The sequence below is a fragment of the Doryrhamphus excisus genome, linkage group LG1 (genome assembly GCF_037039965.1).
Source record: "Doryrhamphus excisus strain RoL-2023G ecotype Guam linkage group LG1, RoL_Dexc_Guam_v1.1, whole genome shotgun sequence".
NCBI classification, from domain to species: Eukaryota; Metazoa; Chordata; class Actinopteri; order Syngnathiformes; family Syngnathidae; genus Doryrhamphus; species Doryrhamphus excisus.
Genome location: NC_136357.1, coordinates 4,871,017 through 4,893,475, shown reverse-complemented (window position 1 = coordinate 4,893,475; position 22,459 = coordinate 4,871,017). Strand labels below are relative to the sequence as shown.

The window sequence follows — 22,459 nt, the reverse complement described above, 5'->3', positions numbered from 1 at the left end:
AACGTTACAGTAACATTACTGACATCAAGTGACTAGTGTAGAATACTACATCAACGGTTTTGAATGTGTTGCGTTTGTATTTTATACAAATACTCAATCTAGATAAAAAAAATGTGTCAAAATTAACGTAAACATGCGTAGGTTTTGATTAATAATACGCCGTATTCAACCACAAAGTACCAAAGTACCGTACTTCGGTACGAGGTACATTATTTAAAAAAAAACAAAAAAAACTTAAACTGAATTACAGAAAGCAGGAAGTGAACAAATGTAACAGTTACTGATTGTAAAAGTACCTGATGGAGGGGTAGGATTTAATAAGCTTTGCTTCTTCCTACTCCTTTTGGACATGTGGAACTGTGAACTGATTATGTGATGCATTCAATTGTAATCTGATGCATGTTCAAATGAAATAAAACATTACCAAAACAGCAGTGATTTATTAATATATTGATTAAAAACTGCGATAGAAGCTGCGAAATTGGAACTGAAAAATGGTCGGGATGACCAAAAGCTACCACCTTAACCTTTTTTGTCTATGAACGGTGCTAGCTTGTTTGAGCCCACTTAACTGGATGGACTGTGTGTTGTGTTACTGCATAAATACTAAATATTTTTCTGTGCCAATAGAATGTATGTTAAATGAAAGTCACGTTTAAAAAGGGAACGGATCAATGTTTACACATCATGAAACATTACGTAGTGTTGGACAATACTAGAGTACCCAAATCAATGCAGGCCACTCGGGTTGATGTTCGATGAACTGTCAGAATGCCAATACCGTTTTCTGTTGTTCCATTCCATAATATCGCTCACAGTGCAACTCGGGCTTTGGTCCTACAACTACATAGCTTTGGATGGCGGTGACGTACAGTACATCCATTTTTTGTGCCGAGAGAAAAGTCACAGGGTTTACCTCAACAAGTGCTCCTACACGAGTCCAGGTTCCAAGTCAGGAAATTGCCAAATGTTACCCCCCCTCTGTCAAGGCCACAATTCTTTCCCCTCTTTGACTGCGTTCTTTTTTTAAACTTCAACTGAGTGCATGTCAACTGAATGTCTAGTAACTTCTTTGCTGTAGTATTAGGCCATGCTACTCCTTTATTTGTTTGGTGCATTTTTTTTTTTAACATGGTTTTCCTTTTGTTTTCTATAGTAGTCCTATGAAGGAGACAAGAGACTCAAATATATTATATACATGTCTAAGAAATGTGGCATACCAGTATGAATATTCAATTTTATGAGATTGTTTAATTCTTAATGTATGTTTCTGTAAAACAGATCTAGTAGAGATATTGAAGGGATGCAAGTATTATATTTGTCGACATTCAAGATAATGTAGAGTGATGCAAATTCAATAAAGCTATAAAACGGAAAATACTGTCTTATTGTCTTATTATATGCTGTCTTATTTTCAAGCATAATATTTTACGAACCAGAGTTGTTTAAAATTTACAACAGCATAATAGGGCCACATCGAAAAAAAATCGGAAATTTCAAGAATAAAGTCGTAAATTTCTGAGAAAAATTTTTGGCACTAAGTTACGAGAATAAAATCGTAAGTTTACGAGAAAAAAAATATGTCAACGTGTCAGAATCAAGAATAAAGTCATAAATTTATGAGAAAAAAATTTTGTCACTAAGTTACAAGAATAAAATTGTAAGTTTACGAGAAAAAAAATATGTCAGAATCAAGAATAAAGTCGTAAATTTATGAGTAAAAAATTTTGTCACAAAGTTAAGAGAATAAAATCGTAAGTTTACGAGAAAAAAAATATGTCAACGTGTCAGAATCAAGAATAAAGTCGTAAATTTATGAGAACAAATTTTTTGTCACTAAGTTACGAGAATAAAATCGTAAGTTTACGAGAAAAAAAATATGTCAACGTGTCAGAAAAAGCAGTTGAGCACAGATTAGCGGGTTTAGCTTTTCAAACGTCCGTCTTCTGTACCCCACATGCTCAAGGGCATAGGTCACGTAAGTACCCCCCCTTTTCATAACTGTCTTAGGCAATGCCTGTAACTGAGTTTTTTTTCTCATAAATATACGACCGTTTTCTCGTAATCTATTTTAATACTCCATTACGGCAGGCACCGCCTGAGACAGCTATGAAAGGGGGGTACTTACATGACCTTTGGCCTGAGGTATAACAAGGTCATATAACAACTTTTTTCCTCATGAATTTATGACTTTTTTGTCATTAATTTATGACTTTATTTTGTAAATTCATGACTTTATTCCCAAAATCTCAGATTATTTTCTCCAATATTGCCACTTTGCTGTCCATGTAAAATATTGACTGTAGAATAAAATAGTAGCATTTAGAATAAAATATAACAAACTGTTACGGGAACAATAAAAATCAGTTTTAAGTCTTTAATTTTCTCAAAAATGGATGATAAGCCTTATGGTGTGGAAATTGCTTTTCTTCATAATTTTGAAGATTTAATTTTTTTTTTTTTAACATTGATTTTACTAAGAATCAATGTTTGTCGCAGAATCACCACTCCCAAAAATATCACACACATATAATTTGGGATTATTTATTTTAATGTAATTTAAATTTAGCATCACATGTGTATATAAAAATGTAAATGTGTAAGGTGTTCTCACACATAAACGCAACAAACAACCGTCAGCACATTATGACATGCTAATGTTAGCATGTACAACCAATTTTCATGTATGGTTATTTCCATGATAATATTATTTATGTACCAGTTGATGGTATTTTCACAGGCAAACATACGTACATAAAAAGAAATCCAAATATGTCACCTCAGCCAGTTCCGATCTTAGCAACTATTCCTATATGGCTTTTTGCATTACCCTGTTGCATGCAAACTTTGACCAACACACTAGCATCATGAGGCGTCCACGTCTTAAATATGTTTCACATTTGAAGAACATTAACGTAGAAAGGCGGACACATGAATATCACCCTTGGAACCCTACTCATGTCTGCATTCAAGCACACATCCTCCCCATTCAGAGCTCATCAATAATGAATAATTAGCCCAAAACTCACCAAAGAGGTGATGGGATTAAGTTTGTTGTCATCCAGGCCGCTTAACAACTGGTCTTCAGAAGCAGGCGCATTGATTGTTCTGTCAGAGTGAAGAACATGAGGTCTTCGGCAGCACAAGAGAACAAAGATTGAATCTATTTACCACAATCTAGTTTTCAGCATCAGATCTTTCCGAGGAGCTGCATCACAGCGATTGTGGTACTCTGGCCGAAGATGAACGCACCGCACAACAGGGTGACCACCCCCCAAACTGTGAGGAAGACCCTGGAAGAAAGGAGGCACAAAAGACAAGAATGGACTTGAAACTTGTTGTAATTGTTGTGTTTTGAACATTTTGAATGTTTAACTGTTAAATGTGTTTCCATAGGGAACCCTTTACTTCTCATCTGTACACAAGAAACGTTACTAAAGTAGCGTTTCATGACAAAGAAAGGAAACGTATTAACCGTCCTCTTGTGTTAGCTTTCTGGTATCATTTTTTCTTTCTGGAAACGAGTGTGTCAGCTTTTTCATCTTTTCACGCTTCAATTTTCCGGCCTTTTTGTTTCATATCTAATTGCATGGCAAGTCTTTGATGCTTGGTGGAATATTTACCAGACGCTCATTATGCTGTGCACTGCATCAGACGGAGCTAAGACTTTAACCGTAATAATAAAAACACTATGTATGATACAGTGCATTATTATTTTACTCAGCAAAGATGTCTCTGAATTGTTCTATTAGTTCGTGCTGATGTCCTTTATGTGAGTGTACAGTCTCTGTAACTGACTTCTCACTGGGATGACTAAACAAGGTGTAAAACTGCTGCAGTACATTGGAAATGCTGCTGCTCGAGTCCTGACGAGAACCAGAAAATATGACCATATGAGTCCAGTACTCAAGTCTCTGCACTGGCTTCCTGTCGCTCAGAGCATAGGCTTTAAAACAGGTCTAGATGGCCAAAGTACAATGTCAGGCAAAATGATCTGACACATTTGTAGGTTAAATAAAAGGCAAATAAAGTAAAAGTACAAATAATGCCATTTTGCTTTGCTTCTTCATAATTGTTTTTCGTTTCTTTTTCAGTTGCTGCCATGAATTGGACCGGTGAGCATTGCGCTTTTATAGTGGAAACTTTTATCAAAACAAACAAATCAGTAAATACAACACAACGAGTGTTCCATTTGTAATTAAATCTTGGTAGACATGATCCCGTACCAGCTGGAAACACCATCTTGTTATGGGTTACCAACTTCAGAGCTACTGGATCTGCATTGAAACAAAAATCAACCAGCCGACCTCGCACCGCCAGAACTGATTTATTTTTTAAAACATAATGAAACAGAATGGCATTATTTTTTTTATTGTGTATATTTTTTTGTTTTTATTTTTTTATTTTTTATTATTATTTATTTTTATGTATTTTTTATTTTTATTTATATATATTTATATATATATATATTTTTTTTTACTTTATTTATTTTTTATTTTTTTATTTTTTTATTATTTTGCCTGACCCTGTACATCTCTGACATGTTAGAGCCACATAAACCGTATCGGGCTCTGAGTTTCGGTTTTATGCTTTCAACTTCTCGACACATTCATCATATTTCTTAGCTGCATCATTACACCTCCAGATGTGCATTCATTCACTTCCTCACCTGGTCTTACAAGACACGGGCTCAGACTGCATGGCAAACATCAAGCAAAGTCCTAGTAAAACACAAAGATGACTCAACAGGGTAGAGAATTCCACATGAAAGGGAATTAGTTCGTAAAAACAAGAAGATACCTGGGAAAATAAAGATGAAAAAGGCGCTGATGCCCCCGATGACGCTGATGACTTTACTGATGTCTGGTACGAACAGAGCGATGAGAAGAGTTGCGGTTATCCACAGAAACGTCAGCGTGTAGCGACTGCGGCTTTCCAACTCAACGGTCACCACACCTCCACACCTCCACCACCAACTCAGCAGAGGATCCTGGATCACGGACCTTTTACAAAATTTAATAAAGAAATGTAAATGTAAAAATGTAAATGCTGAATCGACACAACAAGATGACGTGTCTCCAACCTGCCCAACAGCAGGATGATGGGGTAGATGGTGATGATGGACACTCCGAACAGCAGCCTGGCGACGACCATCAGAATGTCCTCACCCATGTATGACATCAAAATGTCGGGCTTCACATCCTTGCCAAATGTCAGATACCCATAAACCCCTGCGAAAGAGAGCACAGTTAGTAGCAAACATAATGCAATTGATTTTCAAAGATGCAGCCCTACTCTCCTATATTGTTTAATACATGTGTAAAGACAACTATAGGGGTGTTAATTAGTGTCAGGATGACTCTAATAATATTGAAAACCGTATTGTAACATACGTGTGGTGATGGTGGGTCCTGCAGCTAAACCAGATTTAAAGACGACCCATTATGTTCATTTTTGGCCCTTTGCATTGAGTTATGGACAATCTGCACAGAAAGCTTTCTAGATCTTTCAGATTCTGCACCTATCCTTGCAGTGTTTCCATAGATTTTCTGCTCGTACATGTCAAAGAAAGGTTAGTTCAGCTTAAATGTTAAATCACATGATGATTGATGGACTACCATGACTTTAATTGGACCTACCAGGTTTCATGAAAACTGCTTGAGGGTGTGTGAATGTGCCAAGGAGCAGCTAACGTTAGCCATTCACTTCTCCTTTCTGCTCTCAGTACGTTTGTAGCAATACTACTACTTTATACAAAAGTAATAATATAAAAGCCATAGTAAAGAAACTTAAGGATAGTGTGTGTATCGAGGGCAGTAGGGTAAGTTTAGGGTGGGTGGCTTACATAAGCATATGTACATATGTATGTGAGGCACTGATTATGAGCACGTATACAGTATATATTTCAAAATGTTGACTGTGGCCATCTCATCTAACAACTTTTGTTTATCAGCATATCATGCATTATTGTCCTAACTTTGTTTTTATTGATAAGCCAGCACAGCAAAGCTGCTGTGCCGTGCAATATACTAATCATGGTAAATGGAAACGTTTGGCAGTTATTAGCGAACAACTCTCCTGATCTGATTATTTTACATATCTAGTCTATAATTATGGAATTTTGGGGCGATTTTTCCTATATGGATTTGTGTTTTTAATTGCATAAACAACTTCTTGGTTAGACGGTAAAAACAAATCAATGCCCTGTGAGTAGCTTATGTAAATGAGTTGCCCCATTAATGGATAATGTAGCTCATTTCATGTGGTGTTCATCACCATTATTTTGGCTGATTAAACAATACTTAATCTGTTGGAAGAACTTTAAAATCACAATAGTGTCATTGTCCACAAATGGACAATCAACCAAAAATGTATTATTTATTTATTTAACCTTGGTTTAAATAGGCGGGGTACACCCTGGACTGGTCGCCTGCCAATCACAGGGCACATATAGACAAACAACCATTCACACTCACATTCATACCTATGGACAATTTGGAGTCGCTAATTAACCTAGCATGTTTTTTGGAATGTGGGAAGAAACCGGAGTACCCCGAATAAAACCCACGCATACACGGGGAGAACATGCAAACTCCACACAGAGATAGCTGAGGGTGGAATTGAACTCAGGTGTCCTAGCTGTGAGGCCTGCGTGCTAACCACTCGACCACAAACATACTGGCAAAAATCCCCCCAAAAAATGTGTGGTGCGGAATTGTGACTAGAATAATGTGGAGAGAGTGGGGTGTGCAAACTGAACATGCAGTCATACCTGTGAGGGAATAGATGATGAGGCAGATGATCATAGTCACCACAGAGATGAAGGCCCAGTGAGAAAGCCGTTGGTTCTCCATGCTGCTGTAAATGGCGATGGATGCCTCGTGACACTGACAAGAGGAAAAAAAAATGTCTCATTCAACTTCACCATTGTAACTCAGTTGCTGGTATACACCTGTATACGTATATGAAATACATAGCACACTCAATATCAAAATAAACATAATGTTGTACAAACTGTCCATGTGTTCCAAAGAATGTCAAGCTGAGGTTTTATAGGACATTAAATGTCGGATCTGTGCAAGCAAGGAGCCATTTAAACCACCACATAGCCCAGGATAAAGACTCTTGTCCCCACTTGATCCTCGGTGCCATCAACCTGGTTTAAATCTCATCACCCGTTTCCAGGCCCCACTGGCCAGGATCTCATCAGGTCTCCTTTCAGCTCTTTGCACTGCAATTACTCACCCTGAGGTGGTGAGTCTCTGTGTGTGTTTATGTGAAAGGATATGCATCAATCCTTTTGCACGCTGCCTTCTGTTATTAGATCTCGCCTGCATCTCTCAGAGGTTACCTTGGCAACTTTGCACGTTACACATAAAGGCCTTGCTTTAGATTGACAGGATGATCTTTTTTCTTCTACTTGACCTGCCTATTAAATATGAAAAACGTATATTCTACAGGGCTCAGACGCCCTAGGCCATGCCAGCTAGCTGACCTTTATTTAACACACACATCCAAGAAGGTTCAGAGTGTGTTACGGCCATTCATTGCAGCTTGGATGGTCAAAAGGTGACTGGACTAATGAGTGTCGATGGTGCCCCCAAAGGAGACCAACGGGGATTGTGTATAGTTCTTACTATTATTATTTATTTCAGACATGCATACTATGTTACATTAATGTATCTCACATATACACTTACAATATCTATATACATACTTACATATATATACACACACATATAAAAACATATATATGCAGCATACATACACATACTCATACCTACACACACACATATATATATATATATATATATATATATATATATATATATATACACACACACATACATACACAACACCTCATTGCTACACATGTCTGAAAAGGAGCAGGAAGAAGCAAAGTAAATAGTAGCAGTTTTATCACAACTGAACAGCATTTCAAGAGTGATGCTCAACAGTGGTGTGTCGTTCATGAACGAACGGATCAAAAGAACTAGTTCTTTTTTGTGAACTGAATGAACGAGGTCACCGTCCCTAAAATACCCGTTCACTCCGCTTTTTTTTTTTTTGGATTGGTTGGAGAGTCAGTTCACCATTCCTTTTGCAGAGCGGGACTATCTGCGTGCTTGTCTGTCTTATCCTATCGTCACGCCTCACTCTGTGGGTGGGTAAGGTTAGCTGACTGAAAGGCCGAGACCGAGAGATTGATCGACACTGTCATTCCGTTCACTAAAAAAAACGAGTTCTTTTGACCCGTTCGTTCATGACCGACACACCACTAGTCATCACGTGTTGTTGCACTGTTGAGTCGGAACAAGCTTGAACATGAGTGAACTTACTGACTCGACACGGCTGACCAGGTCTATGCACTTGAGGAGATCACAGCCTAACAACCAATTGACAGAAATTACCAAAATGAACGGATCTTTTTACTGAATGAACCGTAATGATCCGGTTTACTGAAATGAACGGTTTTGCCCACCACTGATGCCCAATGCTTGTCATAACAGAAAAAGTATTTGATTTTTCCATTAGACCAACTTCAGAAAGAGACAGTTACCTGTGAAAATGTGTTGTTTTATACTATATTTAGTTTTTATATAATTTTCTATGCATTTTATATCATAGTCTTCAGCCAAATCCACAAATATGAAATGGAGTGATCTATTCTTTTCATTCATTCATTCATTCATTCATTTTCTACCGCTTATCCTCACGAGGGTCGCGAGAGGTGCTGGAGCCTATCCCAGCTGTCTTCGGGCGAGAGGCGGGGTACACCCTGGACTGGTCGCCAGCCAATCACAGGGCACATATAGACAAACAACCATTCACACTCACATTCATACCTATGGACAATTTGGAGTCGCCAATTAACCTAGCATGTTTTTGGAATGTGGGAGGAAACCAAAGTGAACATGCAAACTCGACACAGAGATGGCCGAGGATGGAATTGAACTCAGGTCTCCTAGCTGTGAGGCCGGCACGCTAACCACTCGACCGCCGTGCGGCCCAAAGATACATTATTTGTTCCAAATCAACTTCATCCAATTATTTTGTGTGTCATTCATTCATTCATTCATTCTCTACCGCTTAACGCGGAGGTGCTGGAGCCTATCCCAGCTGTCTTTGGGAGAGAGGTGGGGTACACCCTGGACTGGTCACCAGCCATCCTTATCCTCACGAGGGTCGCGGGGGTGCTGGAGCCTATCCCAGCTGTTTACTGGCGACTGGTCGCCAGCCAATCACAGGGCACATATAGACAAACAACCATTCACACTCACATTCATACCTATGGACAATTTGGAGTCGCCAATTAACCTAGCATGTTTTTGGAATGTGGGAGGAAACCGGAGTACCCGGAGAAAACCCACGCATGCACGGGGAGAACATGCAAACTCCACACAGAGATGGCCGAGGGTGGGATTGAACTCAGATCTCCTAGCTGCGAGGTCTACGCGCTAACCACTCGACCGCCGTGCAGCCCCTATTCTTTTCATATGACTGTAAATATATTTACTTGCTTGTACTTGCCTGAAAACCAAAACAGATGGTTGGAATGACGCTGAACGTGGATGCCCAGGAGCTGATCCTACACAAAATTAGAACAGTTAGACATATACATTTGTACAGAATTTCCAATGCAGCGGCGCTGATATACATTCCAGCTCTGGGAGACCCTCAGAGAGTCTTAAGTAAGAGTTGTCCTGTCAGTTCCGGTGGCTTCGATTCAAAGCAGAGCTACGGATAAGATTAATCATAGAACCTCATAACACTGCTTATGACTGCCAGGTAGGTTTATAACCCAGAATGCTGTCCCAGATGACCAGACTTTAGTTTTAGAGAAGATGAGGATACATACATAACACAGTACCTTTGAGATTAAACTAATAAACAACTTTGTCAGCTTAAGGCTTGTTCTAGAATTGAAAAACAACTAATACATTCAAAATGCGAAGAACAAGGCTTGAAGCAACTAAATAACTTTTAGATGAATAATTTATTTATTTAAGTTTAACATTTCAACATCAACCAACGACTATCAATCCTACAAAAGATGTTTTTTTTCCACAGAAAGCATACAAATATAAAAAAAAAACATCATTGTTCCATTTCAAATATAGTCCCAGTTTGAGTACTGACAGACATGTCAACTACCAGCATCATTTTTTTGTGCAAGTACATACCCACTGCTGTAGAGAGGGGTTATGTGAAGGAGAACAGAATGCATGGTGTAGTACTTGATGATGATGGCTGTGGTCAAGTAGGTTGCAGCTAGAGTGCCGAGTACACTGGAAGAGAAGGACAGATACAAGGGGAGAAGATTCAAAAACACATCAATGGCAGTGGCATGCAACCAAATGAGTCAGTTTTTCCCAAACATTCATTCATTTGTGGGGGGCTACCACAAATAAATTCGGACCACCACATATACAGTAGATGCGGTGCCATTTTTGGCCCTCGTACATAAACACATTATAATGGGACTGTCTGTGTAGCTCAGGGTCGATAGCTTATTTTTGACTTGTTTGCATATTTGCGAAAAATTGGAACAAAAGATGTGTCAGTAGTTACTGTAATGTACGGTGAGACTTGATTGCCGGAACAACAGCCTTTTATTGCAGGTTTGAATTATTGTACAAGAGGCACAATAATAATCCATAGTAAAAACACGGGCTACGTTTGGGGCAGTGACCCACGTAGAGGTGAAACTCAACTCTGAACCCCTGATGTCACTTCCTGTCCGCCTCTCTTTCAGGTCCCCTGGGGAACACATTCATAGTAACACACAAAAGTCTTAAATAGCATATTGACTTGTATTATGTTTACTATATTAGGTGCAAGTGTAAAGGTGACTCGAGGGGTGTCATTTCATGTCTAGAAGACATAATATATAATAACATATTATTATATATATATTATAAATATATATAATATATATATATTTTTTTGGACCTAGCTATTTCAAAATATTTTTAAACATTATGTTTAATTGTTATTATTTATTTTATATATATTTTTTAAACATTATGTTTAATTATTATTATTTATTATATATATATATGTTTAATTATTATTATTTATTTATATATATATATATTATTATAATAATTAAACATAATGTTTAAAAATATTTTAAAATAGCTAGAAGGTCCAAAATGTGGTTTATATGCTTTAACTATAAAACTACTCTATTTCTCAATTTCTCTCTAAATTAACCATGATAAACAAAGTATTACTGAATTTGAAGAATTTTAAAAATACTACTCTCCAACACTCTGTACTGCACATGCATGGCAAATTGCATTTAAGCAGGGATTACTGAACCCCCCTCTCCCCCCTTCTGTGTTCTGATAAAATAATGCCTTGCTATGATGCAAGACAATTTGGCTGCAGGCATCAAAACCTACCAAACTGGAATAGTGTTGCACAAGCTAATTTAATAGGTCCATATGCTAAAGTTTCAGCAAAAGAGGCAGTTTATTTTTTATAATTTTTATATTGTTGGCCAAAGCACAACAGTGAACCCTAAAGGAACATCTGCTAATTACACTTGTCATATTTTAGATACCTGTCTATTACATGCACTCATTTATTCATTTTCAATGTTGCTTCTCCTCACGAGGGTCGCGGGGCTATGCTGGAGCCTATCCCAACTGACTTTGTTTTACAGATTCGTGCACATGTTGTCATATGTTCTGTTTTTTTATGTATTTTCATAGCTTGCTCACAAAATGGAACTGGAAGTCAGCGGTTCACTCTCAAAAAATGGAACAGTTTCAATATTAAATATGTATATATAATTCTGAACACCCTATCCCAACAATGTATTATTTGTATTTTCCGTTTTTTTTTTTTTTTTTTGCTTGAAAGGGAAAAAGAAGTGATGATGCAACTCTGCAGTAATGCATTAACATTTCAGAGCAGTTTTAAGGGCTCAGCAGGGATCATTCAATGGAAGAATCACACATGACAGGAAGGAGGAAGTGGGAGGGCGTGGAGGAGTGAAGCTTGTGCAGAAGGTTACGCATTGTAGGGAAACACACACACACACACACAGTGTGAAATGTGAAAATTGTAACTAGTTCATGGTGTTATATTTGCAAATAAGTTGTTATTTTGATGTAAAACAACCCCATTTTTGTGTTGTTTGCGTTGGTGTAGTTCAAAGGTGCTCACACTTTTTCAGCCTGTGAGCTACTTTTCAAATGACCAAATCCCAATTCTATACTTATTACATTAAATATACAGTGAAGAAAATAAGTATTTGAACACCCTGCTATTTTGCTATTTCTCCCACTTAGAAATCATGGAGGGGTCTGAAATTTTCATCGTAGGTGCATGTCCACTGTGAGAGAGATAAACTAAAAAGAAAAATCCAGAAATCACAATGCATGATTTTTTAACAATTTATTTGTGTGATACAGCTGCAAATAAGTATTTGAACACCTGTGTATCATCTAGAATTCTGACCCTGAAAGACCTGTTAGTCTGCCCATTAGAAGTCCACCTGCACTCCATGTATCATCCTGAATCAGATGCACCTGTTTGAGGTCGTTAGCTGCATAAAGACACCTGTCCACCCCATACAATCAGTAAGACTTTAACTTGTAACATGGCGAAGACCAAAGAGCTGTCCAAAGACACCAGAGACAAAATTGTACACCTCCACAAGGCTGGAAAGGGCTACGGAGCAATTACCAAGCAGCTTGGTGAAAAAAGGTCCACTGTTGGAGCTATCATTAGAAAATGGAAGAAGCTAAACATGACGGTCAATCTCAATCGGAGTGGAGCCCCATGCAAGATATCACCTCGTGGGGTCTCAATGATTCTAAGAAAGGTGAGGAATCAGCCCAGAACTACACGACAGGACTTGGTCAATGACCTGAAAAGAGCTGGGACCACCGTTTCCAAGGTTACTGTAGGTAATACACTAAGACGTCATGATGTGAAATCATGCATGGCACGAAAGGTTCCCCTGCTTAAACCAGCACATGTCAAGGCCCGTCTTAAGTTTGCATATGACCATTTGGATGATACAGAGGAGTCATGGGAGAAAGTTTTATGGTCAGATGAGACCAAAATAGAACTTTTTGGTCATAATTCCAATAAGCGTGTTTGGAGGAAGAAGAATGAAGAGTACAATCCGAAGAACACCATCCCTACTGTGAAGCATGGGGGTGGTAGCATCATGCTTTGGGGGTGTTTTTCTGCACATGGGACAGGACGAGTGCACTGCATTAAAGAGAGGATGACTGGGGCCGTGTATTGTGAGATTTTGGGGAACAACCTCCTTCCCTCTGTCAGAGCATTGAAGATGGGTCGTGGCTGGGTCTTCCAACACGACAACGACCCGAAGCACACAGCCAGGAAAACCAAGGAGTGGCTCCGTAAGAAGCATATCAAGGTTCTAGCATGGCCCAGCCAGTCTCCAGACCTGAACCCAATCGAAAATCTTTGGAGGGAGCTCAAACTCCGTGTTTCTCAGCGACAGCCCAGAAACCTGACTGATCTAGAGAAGATCTGTGTGGAGGAGTGGGCCAAGATCCCTCCTGCAGTGTGTGCAAACCTGGTGAAAAACTACAGGAAACGTTTGACCTCTGTAATAGCAAACAAAGGCTACTGTACCAAATATTAACATTCATTTTCTCAGGTGTTCAAATACTTATTTGCAGCTGTATCACACAAATAAATTGTTAAAAAATCATGCATTGTGATTTCTGGATTTTTCTTTTTAGTTTATCTCTCTCACAGTGGACATGCACCTACGATGAAAATTTCAGACCCCTCCATGATTTCTAAGTGGGAGAAATAGCAAAATAGCAGGGTGTTCAAATACTTATTTTCTTCACTGTACAAAATGTATTTACTAGATTTATATGTGCGTATTTATGTATGTTATACATGCAAATCAGGGGTGCACACACTTTTTTTTAGCATGCAACATACCTCTTAACATAACCAATAAACTATTATAAATACTAATGATTAGTACTTAGTTTAGTAATCAAAGTAATTGATTTCATAATTAGCAGGCAAAGCAACATGTTTCAGGAATGTGTACAGTACATTTTCCAATTCATCATAAAATAATAGTTAGTTAGTAGTAGAGTTCAGCGATCAAACAATGCACTTTTTTCCTACATAATTAGCCGCTACAAGTGAACAGTTAACTTTTCTTCCAGATCTTACCGCTGAGTTAGTTTATCAGTCATCAAAACAACAACAGATGACAGTTGCATCTCCGTGTGTAGATTGAAACGCCACAGGGGAGCAAAAGCAAATCAGCAGGGGAGTTTAATGTCAGCTGACTGATCTACCGAGTGACGTTTACTACCTTTGGTGCTCACAATCGACGTAATGGGCACCCCCTGGTTATAGTTAGATATTTGATCTGTCACGAAAGCAAAAAAATATTTCTGTCAAAGTGGAATTTATGATTGAAATGTATCTTTGACAAAATGACAGGAAGTGATATTTACCTGAAACTTACTTATGTTTTAATGCTGATTAATAAAGAACGGAAAAAGGCAGAAACAAAAAAAAAATTCTGATTTTTTTCCAATTTTCTTTTGGTAGGTTAGGTGTTTATATAGCCATAGAACGCTATATTCTGTGTACATTAAACATTGTGAGTGTTTCAATCCAGAGTGTATGTGCATGTGTGTGTGTGTATTTGTGTAAAAGCAGAATTGTAAACCAGACCTGATGTATTTTTGAATGCTGATCTCTTTTGGGGTGGAAATAGGCAGAATGAGGAAGGCACACAGCAGCACCAGGGCAAAGCGTTGGTCCGTGTAGAAGTGATAGGGCATCTCTGAGTCTGGCAAACCAGTTACTAACTCATACAGGGATCCGCACACTAACAGACAACACAATAAACAAACAACAACATTTGACCACTACTTGGAAAAATCAAGTGCAAGACACAAACTAATCAAGAAAAGCAGACAAATAAGGCTGAATGAGATGAATCAAATAGAAAGTACAGTTTCAAGTACAATTGACCAGTTTGCAAAACACAAGGAGACAACATGAGAAATTCATAATGAAAAGATAGTATACACTACTTTGAAATAGGGAGAAAAGGCCATTTTGAATTGTTATTTTTATGTTATTGGTGCACCAGCTCGGACAGCTCTCACCATTATTGTTCAGGAGGTGTGAGCCATGCTACTTTTAACACCACGCAACTTCTGTTACGTGTTTTTTGTAGTGTACTGGCTTCTTATGCTTGTGGGTGTCTGAAATTAGTCAGATATTTGCTACCGTTTTTATTACTAAGTGATATAGTAAAGTAAATAAAGTAAAAGAATATCAATTAATGTAACAAAAAACTGAGGCTGCACGGCGGATGAGTGGTTATCGCGCATACATCACAGCTAAGAGACCAGGGTTCAATTCCACCCTCGGCCATCTCTGTGTGGAGTTTGCATGTTCTCCTGGGATTTTCTCCGGGTACTCCGGTTTCTTCCCACATTCCAAAAAAACATGCTAGGTTAATTAGCGACTCCAAATTGTCCATAGGTATGAATGTGAGTGTGAATGGTTGTTTGTCTATATGTGCCCTGTGATTGGCTGGCGACCATTCCAGGGTGTACCCCGCCTCTCGCCCAAAGACAGCTGGGATAGGCTCCAGCACCCCCCGCGACCCTCATGAGGATAAGCGGTAGAAAATGGATGGATGGATAGATGGAACACAAAACCGTATATCCAGGCAGGTCCAGAAGTACTTATATGACCAAAACATTACAGCTATATTGTAATACATTGTGGTGAATTGGTTCCCACAAAGTAGGATAAAGTATACAATCAGAGAAAAAAAAAAAACTAAACTAAATAAAACGTGTGCATGTCGCAGTTAATATGTTCCGGTGCTAACAGGGGAGCAGAATGGGCGGTGGACAGGAAGTCTGGGGTTCAGAGTTGAGTTTTAGCTTGTTGTGAGAAATGGTTGCAACAGCAGCCTGTTGTTATTATTATTATTATTATTATTATTATTATTATTATTATTATTATTATTATTATTGTTGTTGTTGTTGTTGTTGTTACTATATTTAAACCTGCAATAAAAGCGTGTTGTTTGGCACATGTCTCACATTTGAGTTGTCTTTTTAATGGCTTATATTTGTATTTTTGTTCCTTTATGTTCGGAAATGCTTAATTTAGGCAAAAAACACTTAAATATGCATTTTTTTTACTAATATGTTGTATTCAACCACAAAATACCATGACTTATTACTACGGTAGAGTGAAGCCTGGGAAATTCATAGTGCAATTTACCGAGGAATGACAGTACCTGCAGTTTAACGGGCTCAAACAAAGTGTTTAAGTCAACATATACTTTTTTATATTTGCATGACATTAGTTCATTATGTTGACTCATTAGTCAAGTAAAGAAAAAAATAATAAAACCAAAAAAACTCTTACTCACACTTCTCCAGCTGGTCATCCACAATGACAAGGAAGGCCACAGAGATCATAAAAAGATTAAAAACGAAGCAGATCTCACATAGCTGACCGATGGATGGGCCGCACACTTCCTTTACCACGGCCTGGTAGGTGCACTGGCCGCTTATCGAGGATGCATAGCCCAGGATGATCAGACCACTGACCAGGAAAACAAGGGAGACCTGAGTGGAAAGATATTGTAGTGCAATATTTAAAGTAGGAGCGTGACAAAATATCAATACTATAATCCATCACTGTTAATTGATTCCAGACAGCAAATTTCTATTAATATTTTAGTTATATTAAAGTAAAGTCTCGTTATATCGATATTCTCGGGAGTCGGGAAAAATACCCATATAACCGGACTATCCATATATCCGATCCTGCGCCGAACTGCATTAAAAGTGGGCAATAATGCACTCAGCTTAAATCAATCTTTGCTTAAGGATTTCAATACCAAAAAAGAACACGGCGAACGGCTGCTTCCAGTCAACTTTATTTTTCACAAACACATGCCTGCAACAGAAGAACCAACGAACGCCAGCATGTAGTACATATGAAAAACAGTGATTACTGCAAGCGATAAAAAGATATCTGAATACAACACAATTAAATACATGTATTTGTACGCTTGTGTCTTCGTTGGAATAGGTGTGTATGCTATGTCAGTTGGTTCTTCTGTTGCAGGCATGTGTTTGGCCAGCTATGTGGGGCGGGTTGAGCATGACCTGTGAACCAGGAAGTGCGGGAATCGGTGTGTGTGCTGCGCTCTGGTGGTGGAAGTGTGAAAAATAAAGTTGACTGGAAGCAGCCGTTCGCCGTGTTCTTTTTTGGTATTGAAATCCTTAAGCAAAGATTGATTTAAGCTGCTTTTGTATCGATATAAGCAGACCAAATTGGCTGGTGGGAGATGAAAAGGGCATCATAGTAACCGGATTATCATAATAACCGGGTATCGTACTAACGGAACTAATTATGTCATAAAAGACTAGAAATTTGCCGGGAAATGAAAATAGTATCGTAATAAGTAGTAATTTGTTATAACCCTTCCATCCATCCATTTTCCTCCGCTTCTTTATTCGTTATAACCGATATCGATATAACGAGACTTTACTGTATGTTAGTTAGAGCAATGAAATTTGATTACAACGCTTTTTAACATCACACCGACTCACCTTTACACACATATTACCCAATATAGTAGACATAAGAAAAGACTATAATAAATAAGATTTATTTATAATAGAAATGTATAATTCTGATTATTATTATGTTATTGTTATTATTATGCCTGTTGTGGGATCAATTATACCTGCAATAAAAGCCTGTTTCCCCACTGATCAAGTCTGCTGCTTTGTATTGAGGTGTGGATTCCTACACAGCAGTTACAATAACCAGCACAGAAAGCTTTCTAGATCTTCCAGAGTCTGCACCTCTTTCTGCAGTATTTCCATGGACTTCCTGCTTCCAACCCAAACGGTCTGTTTAATCTGTTTTAGTCCACACTCTGGGTACTCCCACTCCTCTGTGATTGGTCACACTCCCAAGCGCTCCAGAGGACTTCCAGATACGTAGGTCCACATTTATTAAGTGCAGGTAATCTGCAGCCCATCACATTGATATCAGTCGATGTCTGTGATATAAAAAACTCTGTAAAATTCAGCGTGTAGAGCCATCAGGGCTCACTTCCGAATGCATAAAAACTCATTATCTGACACTTTGACATCATTTAACAAAAGAATATAACCTTATAACAACATTTATAGGTCAGAAAAGTGGAAAAAGCATAATGGGTCCACTTAAAAATAACTTTTTTGCATCTTGTTGTAACCACTAGAGGGAACTGTGAGATTGTTAAATATTATTGTGGTGACCTTTTTCATGTTGTTCTTGAACATTCTTTTACTTTTTATAATAAAGACATTTTCCTCCAGTAATGTGATGCCTCAGAGTGCGTACTGCCCCAGCAAATATTGTAATACAAAAAGAATAACAGGCTAAATACTCACACAGGTAATGCGGTGACATAATACAGCTGCTAACATTGGCCTAATTATTATTTCATTATTATATAAAAGTCGAAATTATCTGATAAAAAGTTAGAATTGCTAAATAATAAATCGAAATTATAAGATAAGAAAGTCAAAATTAGATGATAAAAAAGTCGAAATTATGAGATAGAAACTGCGCATGTGCTACAGGTGCTGCCTTCTTCGCACATGCGCAGTTTGTATCTCATAATTTCGACTTTTTATCTCATAATTATGACTATTTATCTCATAATTTTGACTTTCTTATCTTATAATTTCGACTTATTATTTCAACGTTTGCTACATGTGTAATGAGCTGTCTGCTATCGCATTCTTGTTCCGTATTAGGATACCCACCCACAATTGTGTCGCCATTTTTGCCAAATGAAGAAAACGACACCTGACGTCATAATTTCGAATTTCTTATCTCAGAATTTCGACTTTTCATCACATAATTATTACTGGCATTGTCTTGTGGTGTTTCCAGCTCTTATTAACATGTCTTATTACATGTTTTTGCGCTGTAACTAGTTCTGAAGTAAGTCTCTTGTATACACACCAATATTACATGTATTTATTATGGAGGCCCACCAGTGAACCTAGCTACAGTATGTTCCACAAGCATTTTTTTATGAGTTTGCCATATAGTATACACCACCATAATTAATTAATCAATAAACAAATAAATTATTGTATGACTTACGTGTAGACTGTCAGTTTTAATTTAAGAGCTGTGATAACAACATGGCAATTAATTTTTCGCAACACATCCTCTTTAGCTGCTACCAATGGCCGGGGAAAAAACTAAAGTTGTATATCCCTACCAGCTCCACTGTTATTGCACTGTGGATGCCCCCGGCTCTCGCGAAGGCCCACGGAAAGTTGAGGAGTCCAGCGCCCAGAGCAGACTTCAGCATGATGAAGATGGCCCCCATGGATCCTAGCCGGGGCCCAGCCACTTCCACCCGCGGTTTGGCTGAGGCTGAAGCCAGCAGGCTAATGCTCTCTCTGGCCAACTCCTCCATAGTCTACCGGATGGAAACTCTCCGTGGGACGGATAGGCTTATATATAAGCACCCATACGAGTTAGTGGCCGGGTAACGACCTTAACCAGTGGGAGCTTCCCAACACTGAACCCATGGCAAGGACTGGAACTGACTGAGGTGATACCATACACATGGAGGGAGGGGGGAGTGCCCTTAATATGGATCCAAATATCGATTATATCGATACCAAGGGCGGTGTCTGTATTAGATTGATATTTATTTTCACAAATATCTGTGGTTTATTTATTGTATTGTTATATAATAAATTTCTGGGCATCACAATAGATGAAAATATGAGCTGGAAACCTTATATTACAAATATACATAATAATAAATATAAGTGGCCAGAAGCAAAATTTGTTCTCAATCAAAAATCACTCCACACTTTTTATTGCTCTCTGGTTCTACCATATCTTACTTATTGTATGGAAAAATATGTGTAATAACTATAAAAGCAATCTTCACTCGCTAAATGCACTGCAAAAAAAGGTCAGTAAGGATAATTCATAATGCCGCCTACAGGGAACATACTAAATCCTTATTTTCTAAAATCACAAATACTTCAACTTGCTGATATAGTTCATCTTCAAACAGCTAAAATCATGCATAAGGCTAAAAATAACCAATTACCTAAAAAATGTCATCCAATACTTCTCTACAAGAGAGGAGAAATATGATCTCAGGGAAGAACTACATTTGAAACACTTATATGCTAGGACTACGTTAAAAAGCCATAGCATTTCAGTATGTGGAATCAAACTATGGAATGGATTGAGTAAGACCCTCAAACAATGCACAACGATGAGCCAATTCAAGAAACAATACAAGCAGTTGATGTTTGCTAAATACAAGAATGAAGAGTCTTGAACCAGTCATGATGTGCTATATATATCACTATATTGACACTTACTATGGTACCCATTATGTCATTGGATGCTCATATCAAAATAAAATTAATAAAAATTAATCAAATTAAAAACAATTGAAAAAATTAAAAAAATTATATTAGGAAAGCAGGAAGTGTACAAATGTAACAGTTACTGATTGTAAAAGTACCAGATGGAGGGGTAGGATTTAATAAGCTTTGCTTCTTCCTACTCCTTTTGGACATGTGGAACTGTGAACTGATTATGTGATGCATTCAATTGTAATCTGATGCATGTTCAAATGAAATAAAACCATTACCATTACCATATATGTGTGTATCTTATCATGGATTGTTTACTTATTTTGTTCATTTTTGCTCACATAATTATATGAATTAGTGGTATGTATCAGGAGACTAATGTATGAGGGCCCAGAAATTGGTGTTACGCCCTTGGCGGTACAGACTCGTAGGTCATATGACAAAGGTTATAGTCATTGCTTTTTTTTTTTTTTTTTTTGGACATGCTTAACAAGTGACATTAAATATCATCACATGATTATATTTCAGTCTGTACAGAATGTCTTAGGACGTTATATTTTTTTGTGGTATCATCCTGATTTCTGTTTACACAGTTTACAGGCACAAAGTCGAAAATGTGAAAGGAAGTAGCAGGGATTCAACAAAGTTGCAATCTGGCACATAATTTGCAGGAATTGGTTGAATTTGACTGAATTGGCACACTTGGAATATAATCCATAATAATAGTTAATAATAATTCATTCACATGGGCGGCACGGCGGTCGAGTAGTTAGCGCACAGACCTCACAGCTAGGAGACCAGGGTTCAATTCCACCTTCGGCCATCTCTGTGTGGAGTTCGCATGTTCTCCCCGTGCATGCGTGGGTTTTCTCCGGGTACTCCGGTTTCCTCCCAGATTCCAAAAACAGGAATGCTAGGTTAATTAGTGTGAATGGTTGTTTGTCTATATGTGCCCTGTGATTGGCTAGCGACCAGTCCAGGGTGTACCCCGCCTCTCGCCCGAAGACAGCTGGGATAGGCTCCAGCACCCCTGTGATAAGAGGTAGAGAATGAATGAATGAATACACACAAAACAATGTATCTTTGTAATGTATCTCTGCACGGTGTTCGAGTGGGTAGCTTGCAGGCCTCACACCAAGGAAACCCAAGTTCAATTCCACCCTCGGCCATCTCTGTGTGGAGTTTACATGTTCAATCCGGTTTCCTCCCACATTCCAAAAACATGCTAGGTTAATTAGCGACCAGGTATGAATAGGTATGAATGTGAGTGTGAATGGTTGTTTGTCTATATGTGCCCTGTGATTGGCTGGCGACCAGTCCAGAGTGTACGCCGCCTCTCACCCGAAGACAGCTGGGATAGGCTCCAGTACCCCCCGCGACCCTCATGAGGAAAAGCGGTAGAAAATGAATGAATGAATTCATTCACATGTCGTTAACATGATGACACTTACAGTAATGTGTGGAATTAATATAAAGAAATTGAAGATTAATCTATTTATAAATACTATAAAAATCTGCCCAAAAATACAATACATAAATAGAAAATAAAAGGAGGTGCACAATGAATTTAATGAATCTAAGCAAAGGGGGGGGGCTAAGGGTTTAACATGTCGCCATGGTGTCTGTTCAGGATGTGAACGGGTGACCTGATTGGCCAGACACAAGCGTTCTGGCACCTGGGAACCTTGAAGAGAAAAGGGCATGTGACCTCCACTCACCACCAGCTTTCCCAAATCTTGTTAGCACAGCGAGCTGGCTCCAGTCATTTCCAAGTTTCCCAAGGTTCATGGGGAGATTAGTTCTCCAATGCGGCCGGGTGACACATTCACAGGCTGATCTGCCCTATTAGGGCTTAGAAAAGCGGGGATCAGACCTCTTGGGACACAGACACACATCACCTCTGATGAAATCAACCTGCATCACTGATTTGAGCTAATAACTGATACTAAACCTTGGAGTGCAATGATATTAGTCCATCCAGTCTAGAGGTTGTCCACACCGCAATCCGGGCGGTTTTGGGGCACATA

The 22,459-nt window shown here is 38.4% G+C and overlaps 1 protein-coding gene across 5 annotated transcripts; it reads right to left on the bottom strand.

Moving 5' to 3' along the window:
* Nucleotides 1–2,540: 2,540 nt before the first annotated feature.
* Nucleotides 2,541–19,622, bottom strand: slc38a8a (solute carrier family 38 member 8a). 5 transcript variants are annotated; one of them, XM_058075609.2, is made up of 11 exons: nucleotides 19,304–19,622; nucleotides 16,433–16,631; nucleotides 14,704–14,860; nucleotides 10,185–10,289; nucleotides 9,532–9,589; nucleotides 6,773–6,887; nucleotides 5,084–5,231; nucleotides 4,801–5,003; nucleotides 4,670–4,721; nucleotides 3,172–3,293; nucleotides 2,541–3,108 (listed from the first exon to the last, which is right to left on the bottom strand). In XM_058075609.2, the coding sequence occupies exons 1-10, from the start codon at nucleotides 19,502–19,504 to the stop codon at nucleotides 3,191–3,193; spliced, it is 1,341 nt and encodes a 446-aa protein (XP_057931592.2). In that variant the 5' UTR covers nucleotides 19,505–19,622; the 3' UTR covers nucleotides 2,541–3,108; nucleotides 3,172–3,190. The 5 variants fall into 5 exon arrangements, with proteins under 5 accessions (XP_057931592.2, XP_078652368.1, XP_078652241.1 ...); XM_078796242.1 differs by having other exon boundaries at nucleotides 2,541–3,293; nucleotides 4,801–4,863; nucleotides 4,957–5,003; XM_078796115.1 differs by having other exon boundaries at nucleotides 2,541–3,293.
* Nucleotides 19,623–22,459: the final 2,837 nt, after the last annotated feature.

Coding starts and splice junctions, on each gene's coding strand:
- slc38a8a (XM_078796115.1), bottom strand. CDS start 19,504: ATGGAGGAGTTGGCCAGAGAGAGCATTAGCCTGCTGGCTTCAGCCTCA. Junction 16,632..19,303: donor GTGCAATAACAGTGGAGCTG/GTAGGGATATAC, acceptor CTTTCCACTCAG/GTCTCCCTTGTTTTCCTGGT. Junction 14,861..16,432: donor GGATGACCAGCTGGAGAAGT/GTGAGTAAGAGT, acceptor GTTGTCTGTTAG/TGTGCGGATCCCTGTATGAG.